At 37.8% G+C, this 15,212-nt stretch overlaps 1 protein-coding gene across 1 annotated transcript in view; it reads left to right on the top strand.

Moving 5' to 3' along the window:
- Nucleotides 1-15,212, top strand: part of FGD6 (FYVE, RhoGEF and PH domain containing 6) — a 73,194-nt gene that overhangs the window by 44,885 nt on the left and 13,097 nt on the right. Inside the window, exons 9-15 of the mRNA XM_088165073.1 lie at nt 3,570-3,620; nt 6,581-6,639; nt 6,774-6,845; nt 7,354-7,422; nt 9,091-9,174; nt 10,285-10,364; nt 14,897-14,999. Of these exons, the coding sequence (XP_088021199.1) occupies nt 3,570-3,620; nt 6,581-6,639; nt 6,774-6,845; nt 7,354-7,422; nt 9,091-9,174; nt 10,285-10,364; nt 14,897-14,999 (518 nt within the window). The remainder of the gene's footprint in view (nt 1-3,569; nt 3,621-6,580; nt 6,640-6,773; nt 6,846-7,353; nt 7,423-9,090; nt 9,175-10,284; nt 10,365-14,896; nt 15,000-15,212) is intronic.

The following is a 15,212-nucleotide window of genomic DNA, read 5'->3' as shown; positions in this document are numbered from 1 at the left end:
AGGAAACGAAGCTGAGGCCTGAGTCAGCAGGGATTTCTTCCTATTTAGATGTTCTGTGTCAGTGGGACAGCTTTGTACTGGTAACCTGCTGCTACTCGGTCACACCACAAGATTGTTGCAGTGCTTTGAAGTGGAGTTACTTTTGTACTAACAAAAGCAGGAGCAGGTGGACTCATAAATCAACCAGGGAGATGCACAGCTCAGCACTGTTTCTGTTTAATTATATAGCTTCTCCAGTCCAGTGTAGATTTCTACTTCTTCATATACTGGCCCTGAGCACTGTACAGTAAATATTAGATAGCTTATGGAGGAGGTTAATCAGAGATCTCCTCTGAGAAATGAAGGAGAGGTAATTCTCCCAAAAACTTCTAATTTGAGAGGATGACTTGAGACTGTGCAATATGAACAGGCTCTTGATTGTCGCAAGATAAGCCTCTCCTCTTTTTCACAGCATAAGGTTGGCAAAGAGTGTCTTTTATTATCCTTAGCTGGGTTAGAGTGAGAGGAGGCTGAGTGGGATGAAAAATTAGCCTTTTTGCACTCTGCAGCTTTGCAGGTTGGAAATAGACTTGTCAGACTCAAGGCCAGTTACATGCTATGGAACAATTGCTTTGAGTTTAAATTAATTCTATTAGACAACCCAAGACAAAAAGTAGTTAATGACGCAGGAGATAATTTTAAGCAGAAGAAGTGATAGCCACTGCCCCCAGCAAGTAGGAAGAGAGAACTGGGGGCTGCTGTCAGGTAGAAATAGGCATACAGAAATTTTCATCACAAGAACAGTGCTAATGTGCTTTTTACTTTTATTTTTGCTGTGCTTTGGGATATCCAGCAGAATTAAGATCTTTTGAAGGTATGATTAAGGTCTTTCTAGTCTAAACAATGAAAGCTCATTTCAGAGGGGAATATTTTTCTGCGAAGACATTAGATGCCATTTTACCTTATATATAACTTCAGTATTTATTTAATCTTGCAAAAATTTTACTGCACCATTTTTCATGTCTGTGAAATCAGCTTGTCTGTATAGTTTATGCCAGTACCTCCAGAAAGCTGTTGTAAGCACAGAATTTCCAGTGTGTATTCACAGAAGAGACTAAAAATATCTGTGCTGATGCTTCTCTGAAGCTGAGTTTTAGCTGTGAACTGAGGTCCACTTACCAGATAAAGAGAGTACTAAGATGAAAATTACCGATTTATCATTTTAAGGATTTCATAGTTTTATTGGCAGCTGCATGCAGCTTTATAAGAAAAAGGCTGCCTTCTGGTTTAAATATATAATTTTAAATGACTGCAGTTAGGTTAAAATCTTGATTTTTCTTTCTTCTATTCACTGATTATATAATTAAAATGCTGGAAAAGACCCATACAAAAATGGATTTGAGTGGTGGTGTTTTGGGAAACATCTTAAAAAGCATGAATATGCCAAGAAATAATTAGTTCCCATCTTGGGTCTCTGGTTTTATATTTCCACTGCAATTACTTTGGATGTTAAATTGGATGTCTTCATGTACCAGGGACAGTGTCTTAGAGTGCCAGCTGTACATTTGCAGATGAGGAACTTATACCCACCTTACCTCTTGTTCCCAGCCTGTAGAGGTGAGTGTGTGGTTTGGGAGCCTTATTTCTGTATGACCTGTAGAGACTCATATTTTATACTGGGAGATTCCCATTGGAGTCTTTTGTGCTGGCCCCAGTGAAGATCAAGTTGAAATTGTAAAGTTTTAATTTGGTAGCTTAATAGTGAGTCCAAAGAATGCTATGCCTCAGCAACATGGTACAGCTCTAACTTGAGAGACCACCCATCCACAGACAGAGCAGGAGGGGGGAACTGGTGTTGTATCTGTGACAGGTTCCTCCAGGTTAAACCAAGCCAAATTAAATTTGGTGTGAATGCTTCTCAGTTCCTTTCAAAATACCTCCTGTTAAATTTTTTTCCCCTTATATAAGCCTCTTACCAGAATAACCCAAGGTGAAGCAAGATTAACCTTTTCTTTTTTTTTAATTGAATAAATGGCCACCTAAATATTGCATTGGAATGGTTGGTAGCTACTACAGCACAAGATTTTGAGGGGCATGAAGGATGCAATATTGATGGAGTATAGCAGGATGAGTTTTGGTGTCAGGTCAGACTTGTCTTAAAAAAATCACATGTTGACGAAAGCCTGCTAATGATAAGGCAGAACTCTGAGGAGAGCAGAAAGCTCAGAGTGTTCCCATGGCCCAACCAATCATGCTTCCCAGAGATCCCTCCCTGCCTCCCAGCTGGTTCCTCTTCCTGCACCCCAACCTGCTCTTCATGCTTCACCCTTGGATCCTCCCTTAGGTTTCTGCCAAACAATAAAGTGTCAGTGCCAAATGTTTCTCTTCCTGTACTTCTGTTTTGCTCAAAGTTTTCATTAACTGTGACAAGTTCTCTCACTTTTCGTAGCTATTGTACTGCAGAAACATGTTTCATAATTCCCTTTTAATTTTGTGCATAAGGAAAAGATTACAATACACTGAATGGTCTCTGAGGGGCATGCATGAAGCAAGACATCTTATGAAGGCAGGAACAATTGGCTCCTGATCCTTTTTGAATGAAAGAATGAATTTGGGTAGGGCAAGCATATGGGAGTTGAATTATTTCACTCCTACATGAAGGTTGTACAACCGAGAAGCTAAAATTGAATTAATAAAATTGCTACATTACATGCAATTAGTTTTCCTTAGATCTGCCAGAATATTAATACTTCATTCAAAAGGTAATTATAAATCACTATTTCTTGTTTTTATCAATCTAATCTATATCTCTTGGAATGTTTCTGTTTTGGTTTCTTTTCATTTTAAGGAGTTCAAAGCTTATAGAGAGTAGATGGTTGACGTTTTACTGAGGATATATATAAATCTTTGATGAGGTATTGCACTTTTTGATGAACTAGACACTCAACCAGGGAATGGAAACTCGAAGGGAATGTTTTCTTGTATAGTCATACATTTGGAGTTAATTTTAGCAAAGTGTAAAATAGATCTTAAAACTACCAAGACTTTAATGGATCGAGGGTGCCATCTCGTGGTTGAACTGCATGCGTCATTAAAACCAGAAAATGCCTATTTGAACATTGAGGGAAGTATATTGTTTTTATTACCGAAAAATACTAATCATAATCAGATCTTCTGTAATGGACTAGTTTTTTAATTAGCTCCTATAGACTAGCTTAGGTGTTCAGACAGATATCTATAATCTTCTAAAATTTTTGCATCAGCTTAAATGTAAAGTATTGGAAATATGTACTAATTTTTCATTTGCTTGTTTTTTCTGGAATATATAATGTATACAATATATCACTTTTCACTGTAGAAGACCACTATTTCAGTAACCCATCTCTTTGCTGATATACTTTCATTATGGAAATGCTAGTTTTCACTTCTAAATCTGTCAAGGTTATAACAGAGATGAAGTAGCAGATCTTTGTCAATTAAATAGTAGATCTGAACAACAGATTTCCAGGAAAAAGATGGGGTTTATTACTTTCTGGTGTTGTTTATTTATTTAACAAAACTATTTTTATATTATTTTTTTCTTTATACAGATTATTTAAAGAATCTTTTGGAAGAATCTGCCGACTATAGGGATACTCAAGGTAAATGTCTCTTTAAAGAAATAACTGCTAATATACCAATGTTTCCAGATTTTAAATGCAAAATGCTAAGTCAGTAATAGAAATGTTTCCTATTTAGTTCTAAGTTTCTCAGCAGAGATACTAAAAGATTACAAGCTTGTGTTTCAACAAAATTTGGAGCTGGCAGTCATATCAGCTCACGCTTGAGTTGAAATCAAGAGCTAAGAGCAAAGTTCCATAGGCAATTTAAACAGATATTTCAGGCACTGCCATTGAAAGAGTCAGTCCCATCTGTAGACCTTTAGTAGGCCTGGTCTCTCCAGCTATGAGCCTTTCTGGCCTTCTCCTCTCTGTATGCCAGGAAAAGCATCCATGTGGCAGAAGTGAGCAGTATGAAGGAGCTGCCATGTGTAATATTTAAACTGAGGAGTTCTCCAGTTTGACTTGTCAGAAGTTGCACAAAAACACATTACTTACACAAGTTTGCTTGCATGTGGCAAGAAAGGAGATCAGAGGAAATGAGAAGTAGTTGGTGATGAAGAGGAGACAGGACCATGCATTTCGTAGAAGTGCAGGATTAAGATGGTTTAACTCAAGCACGTCAATGCAATGCACATTCAGATTGTTACCTTCTTCAGAGTGCCTCAGCAGTACAAAAATGCTCCCAGCTGATGTTTCTATTTAATTTGCATGAGATTCTGTCACATTTGTACAAGTCCATTACCTTTAGAAGGGTTATTCAGATGTAGCTGATTGAACTTCAATAAATGAATACCTTCAATGTACTGAGCCAAGTTTGCTTTGTTTGCTGGTACAAGACCATGAAATAGATGAGTAAATATATTTCTTAGGACATTTAGACATATTTGAGTATGTTGAAGATACAAGCCAAAAATATTTTAACTGATGGCTCTTCAGGAGAGAAACAAGTTCATCTTGCACTTCTTTTGGCTGTGAACAAAATAATACTTGCATTGCATATTAAATAGTTGGCCACTTGAAAAGAGAGCAACCTAAATATATACTTCATTTTTTTGTGGTTTCTCCAGCTTCTCTGTTTTTTGTAGTTATATCTTCCACAGTGTTTTTCTCTCCCTTCTTATATCAAAGATAGAAGCTGAAGCTAAGTTATAACAATAACTGTTAATTTGACATTTGACATATTTGGTAGTCCATTTTAGAATTTGGGTAAGAAAAGAGAATCTAATCTTTAGTCACCAAGATCTTCATTGTAATAATTAAGCTTAACTTACTTCTAACTTTGCTTAGTTGTTTAATTCCACTGCAGGGGCCTGGGAGTGAAGGGGAGGAGTGTAGAGGGAGACTAGGTTTGATTGTGATTAGTACTCTTGGAAAAAAAAAAAAAACAAATAGCACAATTCTTCTTGCTGACCTTCATTTGAATACATTACTTCAGCTAAGTGGTATAAGTGGAATGCTCTTCCCTGCCAAAAAGCACTTTGTTTATGGACTTTGACCCTATAGATTATTTTATGTTGTTGTTTAGATTCATTTAGTGTTGGCTGTATAAATAGTCCTGAGATCCTGGAACTTTCCCTTCAATTGCCAGCAAATTTTATCATTTTCTCTAAAATTCTTTGATCTTTCTTGAAGTCAATGAATAAAATTTTAAGGTTTTAATATATATATTTAGTAACTGAGAGATGAAGGAAAGTATAGCAGAGGAAATCAGGTACTCATTCCTATCTTTGTGAATTTAGCTACATTTCCCTTCATCTTCTTTCACGTGGGTGGGAGCTGGGGAGGGTTTTGCATGAAGCAGCTCTAATATTTCCTAGAAGGAAACCACCAGCTACATTTCAGCCAGCTTGCTTGATACCATGACATCTATAGCAAAACTTAAGTTTTGATCGAATGTTTGATATGTGCTATGTATTTTAGCTGTTTGACTGTGCTTGCATTGCCGTGGTTCATGACAATCTTTTACAAAAATTCTCCTTTGATTAGCTTAGAAGGAGCTTTTTGTTCATGTCTGTTTAGTTTCTTATATGGCTTCATGACTTTCTGAACCTTTCAGTTCAGAAAGCTGTCTTTTAACATACTTCCTTTCTGAATATGAGTCAACAATAAAGGAAGTATATGCATTCTACAGTACTAATTCTCTAACGATTATCTAGGAGAAAACACCAAGGCTTTGGTTTTACCTGGTTTGGTAGGCTTCTCTGTGGACTTTTAACCAAATTTATTCCTTTCTTTGAAGTGCTTGACTGTAATTCAGTTACTCAGAAGGTGCTAAATGCTTTAGAGACTACATTTCATCAGAATAGTTGTTCTAGCTTGCTGTTCAGTGTCTTTCTTCTGCTTAAGTAAATTGCAGGTTTTTGGATAACATCTTTGTATGGGATGGACCCTTGAACTGAGCACTCACTATTCACATAATCATTTAATGTAACTGCTTTTTGCACTTACACCTTAGGATATTTTACAGTTGAGTTGCTGGTTATTAAATATCAGTACTTAATAAAGTTGCTGATATTTGGTAACTTTTTTCCCAGAGATTTATATTTCTTTTGGTATTACAGAAATGGCAAAGATTTATATAATTTTTCTAGGTAGTCTTCCATGAATGGCAGTGATGACATTTGGGCAAAATTGCAAAGAGACTCGTCCCTGCAGAGTCTCTGTTAAAATGTTGTTAACTTTTCTGCTCTAAGTATACTAAGTAATTTGTTATGTTAGAAACTGGAATTTAACTTTGCCTGTGGACTGTTTTGAGTAGCTGTAAGAAATAATCAGCACTGTTGGTTGAAACAATGACTTGCATCTATGACTAGAGCATACTTATTAAACTATGATCCAAAGACTCTGGGATTTTTGGGAAGTGCTTCTGAATGCAGTGACTGTACAATAAGATCCTTCAATCTTGCAATGATGTGGAAATGCAGTATGGTATCTGTGCTTTACATTATACTAATGCTAACTGGTCTGTATAACTAAAACATCATTCCTTCGTCTTTCAGATGCATTAGCTGTTGTCATAGAAGTTGCAAACCATGCCAATGACATCATGAAGCAGGGAGTAAGTATTTTGCCTTATGAAGCTGGTTGATTAAAGCTTTCTCTTTCTCTCTCTCTTTCTCTCATGTTTTTGTTCCTTAAAAGAAATCATGAATGCAAGGGCGAGTACTTACCTTCTGCTTTTTTCCCTCATAGGATAATTTTCAGAAACTCATGCAGATCCAGTACAGTTTGAATGGACACCATGAGATCGTACAGCCAGGAAGGGTAAGTGCCCCACATGGCATTCAGCAGATTATAGTGGAAGTGCAGTGAAAGTGAAGATGATATGCAAGCAAAGACTGATGCTGGAATATACCAAGAAGAAAATTGGTCCATTGCTTCATTATTAGGTTCTAACACTCAAATGAATACTGCTGCTCCATATGTGTGGGGGTTTTTTTTAGACATTTATCTACAGAAACTTAGAATTTTTAGAATATGATTCCTTGCCAGATCTTGCAGGCAGGTTTTTGTCCTCAGACTTAAGCCTGTATTTCTCACGGTTTCACATGCAGCGTGGAAAATGAATGCAGTCATCCACACTCACTTTTAGAGAAACCTACGGATAAACAACTTTTCTCAGAAAGGGAACTCCAAATCCCAAAACTTGTGCAGCACTTCTAGTGGAGTAATACTAATAATAATCATGATAATAGTTATAAAAAAGTCAGCTCATTTGCATGGATTGTGCCCTAAAAAGCTGAGTTTTACATTTCTTGTTTTAATTTACTAGGTCTTTTTGAAAGAGGGAACACTGATGAAGCTATCACGGAAGGTCATGCAGCCAAGGATGTTTTTTCTGGTAAGATGCTATGTATGTTGCTATGTGCCTTATCCTGGTGTAATTTCTGGCAGTTAAAACATTACACTGCAAACATAACTAGTAACTGCAGGTAGTAGAAAAATTGCTAATTGTTGATGTTCAGTTCAGCCAGATCTAATGTAGAGATATTATCTGTGGCATGTGCACTAATTCTAATGGAAAACCATTTCTCACTCAAGTGTACTATTTTGAACAATGCTTATTTAAAATCTGTGAGCTTTCATGAGAAGACATTATCTGTGGTACTGTGGAAGGTAGCACAGTTACTCCATCCCTCTTAGCTGTACCAGATCTTAAAACCTAGAACTCTTGTTGCTGCTACTGCACCCTTCCCTCCCTCCTTTCCTTCCTTCTGTCTCCCTCCTCCTCTCTCCTTCCCCTTGCAGGAGCCCACGTGCATCCTGAGCAGAGCTCTGGGTGGAAGTCAAGTACTGGGTTCTCTTCCTGTCTCTCCTACTGCTTTGTTTTGAAACTTCTATGCATCTCTGAAGTTTCTGTTTCCACTTGAACGTTTTGTTTATCTCTTCTATTTAGACAGTAAAGCAACTGTTGTCCTGTAATTTATGGCATTAATGGTCCACAGTCCTGGCTGAATTCTATCTTGTAGTTACCCTAATATGAAGAAATACTTCCCTAGGAAGTCCTGGAGTATGTATTATACCAGTTATGGAAATACTCTGAGATGTCGTGCTATCTCAAGCTTCACAAACCAGATATTGCTAATTTCAGTGTCTCTGTCTTGGATTGTCTCGGTTTTTTGTTTTTTGGGTTTTTTTGGTGTTTTGTTGGGTTTTTTTTTGTTTGTTTGTTTGTTTTTTTTGTTGTTGTTGTTTTGGTTTTTGTTTTGTTTTGGTTTTTTTTTGTTTTTTTTTTTTTTTTGGCAAGGGTTTTTTATTCATTTGGGGTTTTTCTTAGATATACATGGTACAGGCTAGCATTCATACCGTTAGACACAGTAATTTTTCTATTTACCATGTTGCAAAGATTAAGTAATTAAATTAAACATTTGGTTATTTTGCAGAGAATTGCATAGCAAAAACTTATTAGACACTTCAGGTTTTGGTATTTGTTTATGTGTAGTAAATGAAGTTTGGATCCATGTGTTGTACGCCACAGAAAATAAGAAAATCTTGGTGACTGTTCAGTAAATGCACTGAACGAATCCAAATCTGGTAGAACAGGAAATAAACAATAGATTCACTTTAAACTGGTAAAATTCACAATATATGGTTAAGTTTTTCCTTATAAATTGCTAATCCATTCTGCTATCTCCTAGCTTCTGGATTGCTTTGATTTGTTTGAATGGTTAATTCTAATATCCTTTTAAAGTAGTTTGCAATATTATATGCCTGTGTACACGAGGAGCATTTGTGTCCCTTTTGACAGCCTGTTCTTTGACATCCATGCACTGTTTACTCATGTGCCAAATATATATTTACACAAGGAGGATATAAATAGATACCTATTGTTATCTAAATTCATGCATGGAAATGTTTCTTGGATTCTAAGTGGAATAAGAGGAAGTAGAGGATACCCTTCTGGACAGTTATCTCAGTGCTGTAAGAGTTCTGTACTTCCAGTGAAATGCATCTGAAATTACCTGTTGTTTAACAAACTTTAGTCATTAAAAAGCATTTTGTATTACAGTTCAATGATGCCCTGTTGTATACTACTCCAGTTCAGTCAGGAATGTATAAACTGAACAATATGCTGTCATTGGCTGGAATGAAGGTGAGTTGCTTGTTAAAGTGAGCCTTTCTCCAAATCTACCTAAACTCAGGCCTTCAAACTTTGAAAAGGCAACCGTGTTTACTGTTGGCAAGAGATATTAATTCTACTTATGTTCTAGAGCAATCCTACAGGCTTAATGTTTTTTGAATAATCTAGGTTTCCCTAAATATTCTGTTACTACAGGATCATCTTGGCTTCATTTCACCCAGTGTTGTCCTACTCTGGAATAGTCTGCCTACTTATTTTTTGTATTTTGTTTAGACTGCCTCACTTCCGCCTTTTAACTGCTTTTTATTGCTGACACCCAGAGATTAGGCATCTTTGCCTGATAAGACCCTGGTGGATCAGTTCTCTGTGGTTTACAGAGATTTGCTAACTGTGAGGGAAGATATGACTTTTCTTCCTGATCCCTTGTGAAAAGCATCAAAGTTAAGCCTTAAGCCCTGCCAGGTAATGATAAGGGACATGCATGCCATATAATGACTCAGTCACTGACATGACAGTTAATGGGAACACCAAATCATTGCCCTGGGAGTCATTGTTTCCAATCTTGTCAGAAAAAATCACCGAGTCCAGTTGCAGTGCAGATCTGGCACTCAGGTCCAAAGTTTTGCAAGCAGAGCTGCAAAATCTCCTTTGCCTGCAGATGTCTTGCAGCAGCTCAGACCCACTCTTAACTTGTAAGCCCTCTTATGTTTGAAATTTGGTAGCTCAGAAGGATCAGCAGAGTAGTCCAGTCCTTGCCCACTCTGGGGTACACCAGTGGGCTACATCTCGTCCTGCAGCAGCAGCAGCAGTGCCTTTTTTTGTCCAGTTGCAGGAGGTGCTCAGGGAACAACATGACTGGGCCTGTGTGGAAGGTGTCTGACAGCTCTTGAGTTTCATCCTCCTGTGTTTGTACGAGGGCCAGTGAAATAAAAGGATGGGCTGCATGTAATTGTAGTGTAGCTCGGCCCTCTGGACTGGTATATGATTTCTATTTCTGAGTATTTTCTCTCCAGTGTTCCCCTTCTGCAATAAAAATGTAAGAGATTTTACAGGAATTAAAACTAAAGTAATGGCAAAAGTACCATTTCAGTTTGAATGTGAAGTTTTCTCTGTTGGCTAAAGGTTAAGAAGCCAACCCAGGAAGCGTATCAGAATGAACTGAACATTGAAAGCGTAGAGAGATCCTTCATTCTTTCAGCCAGGTAAGTCTTTCAAATAAACTGTGATTTTAAAACGAGGAGTTTTCAAGCAGGCCACAAAAGCTTTTTAGAGCTTGTTTTGTGCTTAATGTAATGAAAAATTACTCTTGGCTAGAGTGATTACAGAACAGAGGGAATCAGTAAATCAGAGTGAATAAAACCATTGTTTGATTCCTCTTTTTCACCATAGCTACATCTTCAGAAACTTCAAGTAAATTGAAATACTGTCCTTGCACTGCTTTTCCCTGAGAGGGTTTCAATTTACTTCATTTTAGGCTTTGCTTTTCAGTATTCCTTTGTTCTTCTAAAATTACTGATATGCTCTATGTTACCAAATTCTCTAAGTAACAGCAAAAGGATATATGGTCACTAAGCCCAGGCAGCTCTGGTCACCTTCACTGAGATGCCTTTAGCAAATGCCTGTTTTTGTGGATTGTTGTTTTTATGGTGCTTGAGTTGAAGTTTTATGTGTTCTGACATTTGTGACAGTGCTGATACCAATGAAGAAAGACATGTTTTCTCTTTCATTTAGCAAAGCTGAGCAAGAGCAGACTTCTGCTTTTTGTGTGACCTTGTAAATACTGACATGAGAATGCACAAAGATAGCAGTATCTGTAGCTGAGGGGTAGACCAAGGTTAACATTGTCAAAGAAGCCAAAGGAAGTAGCTCAATTGTCAGAGCAGTAGTTATAAATAACAACACACTTGAAATGGGTAGTTCTGTATTTCTTCAACAAATTTACATGTTTCTTATAGGTCTTCTGCACACTGGGGGAAAAATGGATTTCACAGTTTAGGGTATGGTTCTGCTCCAATGAAATATGAACAGCTCTGTGCTGCTTAGGTGCCTTGGTGACTGGGTGTCACACAGACACATAAAGGCATTCAGGGGATGGCAGCAGGCAATGAAGATTTATCTCTACTTGACTTCAAACCGTGTTTCACTTTTAATTCAGCTGTTTTTAAAAATTGGAAAAGAATAATTGGAACTTCTGAAAATATTATCATCCTAACATACAAGCTACCTCTTTTCCACAAAACAGGATAGACTAGTCTTTTTGATGAACAGATTAAGTGGCAGATTAAAAACAATTCCTGGGAGAAATGTGCTGGTCCATAGGGGAAAACCCCTATATATAACATGCTCATCAAATTTGGCATTGTTAGTGACATACTTTTGTCTTAACCTTGAAATTGCTGGAATTAACCTCATATTACCAACTGAGGCTGCTACAATTTGCTTTTTTGTATTAGTGTTGTTGATGTTGCATCTTTGGTGAGCATTCAGCTCTGTTATTTTTATACTTGCTGGGAGCCCTGCACCTACAGGAGCCTTAAGTGACACAGCAGGGACAGAGAGTGGTTGCATTTGCATGGTGTGAAGGAGGTGCTGGAGGCTCCTGATGCAAATGACAATTTTCAAATTGTTTTCTGTCTGTCACCAGAACTGGGCCTGTTTAAGTGTAGGAGGGAAGCAGCTGAAAAACACTACTAACAACAGGTTCATGCATATATTTTTCCCAATCAATTGTGTTGTTCCTATTGATAAATATTCTAAATGGGAAAAGAATTTGTATCTTGTTAACCCAGGTTACATCTTTCTTTGAATGATCCTTCATTCTAACAGCTTATCAGGTCCTATATGGTAAAAAAAAATAAAACAAAAACAAACAAAAAACCCCCCCTTAATTTCTAAACTGTTCAAATTAGTCTTAAAGCCATTGGAGACAAATTTCACTTCCATGGTCTTTTTTCAAATAAAAAGTATTATGTGGAGTGTACACCAAAGAAGAGATTCTGAAGTGATCCTGAGAGTAGGGACGGGAAAGTGGAAAAACTAAGCTGGTGAAAAATTGCTAGTAATAAAAAGCAGGCCAGTTAATAACAGAAATACAGATAAGTGCCTAGACAAGAGTCTTTGTCACTTCAGGTTTAGTTTTACTGACTGCATTAGTATTCTGCTTTATCTAGCCTGGGTTGAGGTTTCAGTTTTCCTGGGATATCTGTAGGAATGTGAATTGTTTTTCATAGTATAATGCAGTATTGTATTAGAAATCTCTTCATCAGAAAACAAGTTAGTGCATCTGCATGCTACAGCACTGTACAGAAGTAAGCTTTGGTCCTGGAAGCAACACTCATGGCAGCCTGACATGACCTGGCCCCTCAATAAGGCTGATGAAGAGCTACCCCAGGCAGATAGAGCTGCATCTCTTCCTATTCTACCTGAGGATGGTCAGGCAAGACAGGCTGAGCTGGGAGATGTGCCCTAAGGCTCTGATCCTGGAAACAAGAGGGACATAGCAGTGCCCTCCTGGGGCCACTGAGCTATTTAGCTCCAGTGAGCAGCTGGATGTGTGCCCCCAGCCGTGCATTTGCCAGTAGTAGCTATTGCTATGGTTTTCTGTAATCCATTTGAGGCTTTGTACTGTGATGTTAAATCTCAAATAAATAAAAATAATCATGTTTAAAAACCCAAGAAACTCCTGCAATTTTAGTAAACAAAATCACTTTTGGAAGGATGCAACAAATGCTGGACCTGCAGTAGGGCTGGGCAGCTGTGGGGGAGGGCTGGAGTGACAGCTGAGGAAACTGCTGATTTTGCTGCAGCAAACCATTACATCAATTGCGTTGCCAGTGGCACCACCTTTGCTCTTACGTTCTGAAGGATTGTAAACAATCCTGAAAGCTACTGCTAGCAAACCCACCAAGCACAACATTTCTGGTGAAATATTAGGGTGTAAGCCTGTGCAAGTCACTGCATACGGAGCAGTCCCCACATGCTGGGGCTGGTGGTGGTACATAATCTCCAAAACCTGTGCCAACTTTCAATTTAATTAACTAATACAGTTACAGGAATCTAATTAAATGTAACCAGATTTTGAAAAAGCCAAAGGAGTTGATTAGAGTGATGAATATTACGTAGTTAATGCAGACCAGTTGTTCGTTCCAGATGAGGAAGCAAAGATAAATAGACTGAGCAAAATGTTCCACTCAGAATGTGAAATGTTGGGACAAACACTAATGCATTGCTTTGCCCTTGCATGTATCTTATTTCCTCTCCTTTTGTTCTGATTTTGTTGCTGTGTGTGCTAGATGGTTTTTTTCTTGTGCCTCACAGGCTTCCTGTGTGTTTACTTTAGCTGATTTGTTCTCTCTGATTCTGTATAATATTCAGTTTCATCCTATTCAAACCCCTCATTCACATTATTTTCCTTAAAGGTCCAAAGATGATAAAAGCTTCTAAATTTACCTAAAAAACCAAGAAATAATAATTGGTGTTAGACACCTCATTTGTGCAAGTCATTGCTTACCTCTTCCCTAACTTAACTATATATTTGTGTTCAATTCCTTGGTTCAAACAAATTAATTTATTTGATACCAACTAAAAAATGGGAAATAGAAAACAGTATTGGGCGTGGTTTCTTGTTTAAATTTTAGAAGCCCTTTTTAGCTGACATGGCATCTTAAACAGTCTAGCTGTTCCTCTGCTGTGAAACTGCTTCATCTTTCTCAGAGCCTTCTCTGTTGCTGGCACAAGTAGTTGTTCAGCTGTGTGATGAACCTAGTCAGGAAATTGATCCAGAGGAAGGGCAGGTAGATGGCTTGCATTAATATGGATTTGTTTCCCAATCCAGCCTGCTGCATAACTGTGTGTTCTGGCACAAGAGTGAAAATAAGATCTAGTGACTGAGAGAAAGGATAGTAGGCTGCCCTTTGCAGCAGCAACAGCACAGATTTATGATTTATGTTATGCCCATGGACAGAGGAGGTGCTTTGGCACTGTGCATAATCCAGTATAGCTGCAAGGTCCTGCTGCACCAGGTACTCTGTGCTCCTCATGCTGTGCCACTTCAGCCTAATGCTTTCCTTGCACTGCATTAGTGATCCACCAGCTGTGGGATGAAGAGATGGACTAAGTTTACCTGTCTGTCTCTTTGACTTAGCTCATCCAGTGGAAACGTTTTGGGAAAAAAAATTATTTGAAAGTAGCATGACCTGGTAGGAGCACAAGACAGGAGAAGAGTCAGTGTGTTGTTATTTGACAGAAGCTTGGAGTTTCACAGAGCTGGGTATAACAAACTGCACTCACACAGAAGGAAGTGGGGAGAAAAAAGGCATGTTGAAGTTTCAGGTTGCCTTCAATATGGAAGGCCCATGCCTTTGTTCTGGGAGCATCATTTAAACAAGTACTATTCAGGCTATTCAAGGGTCTGGGGAGAAGGGTGAAGCAATGACAGACAAGGTAAGCCTTGAAAGAATCATAAGGATTTTGGAAGGAGGAAAGGGAAGGAGGGAATCCACATGACAACAACAGACAAAGAAATCTTTTTCAGTATTAGTCAACATAAATAATTAACACCGTGCCAAATGTTAAAAAATAATGCCAGTTGCAGTAGGAGTTGTAGACGTTTTATAAACTAAAATTGCAAGAGAGTTACTTCAATGTGCAATAAAGCTAGTGGAATTCTAATCAGCAATTGCTTCTTAGAATGTTAATAATAATAAATTGCTTTTGTGGGTTTTTACTCCAACAGTTCTGCTACAGAAAGAGATGAGTGGTTAGAAGCTATCTCCAAGTCAATTGAAGAATATACAAAAAAGAGAATCACATTTAATCCAAGCAAAAGTCTTGAAGAGGTATATCCTACCATTATTGTTGATTTGTTCCCTTTTTGAATATAAAGTTTCCTGACAGGTGCTTAGAGAAACAAGAGGTACTCCATGACAAATAATAAAGCAGGAGGGTAAATAATTGAACAGATGGTAGAACAGAATATTTCATAGTGTTACCTACTTCATACATTTAAAATTACTTTCTTCAAAAAAACCCAAATCAGCTTTCACAGGTCT

Source organism: Sturnus vulgaris, chromosome 5 (genome assembly GCF_052056855.1).
Source record: "Sturnus vulgaris isolate bStuVul1 chromosome 5, bStuVul1.hap1, whole genome shotgun sequence".
In the NCBI taxonomy this organism is placed as follows: Eukaryota; Metazoa; Chordata; class Aves; order Passeriformes; family Sturnidae; genus Sturnus; species Sturnus vulgaris.
This window is presented reverse-complemented; position numbering and strand designations above follow the sequence as displayed.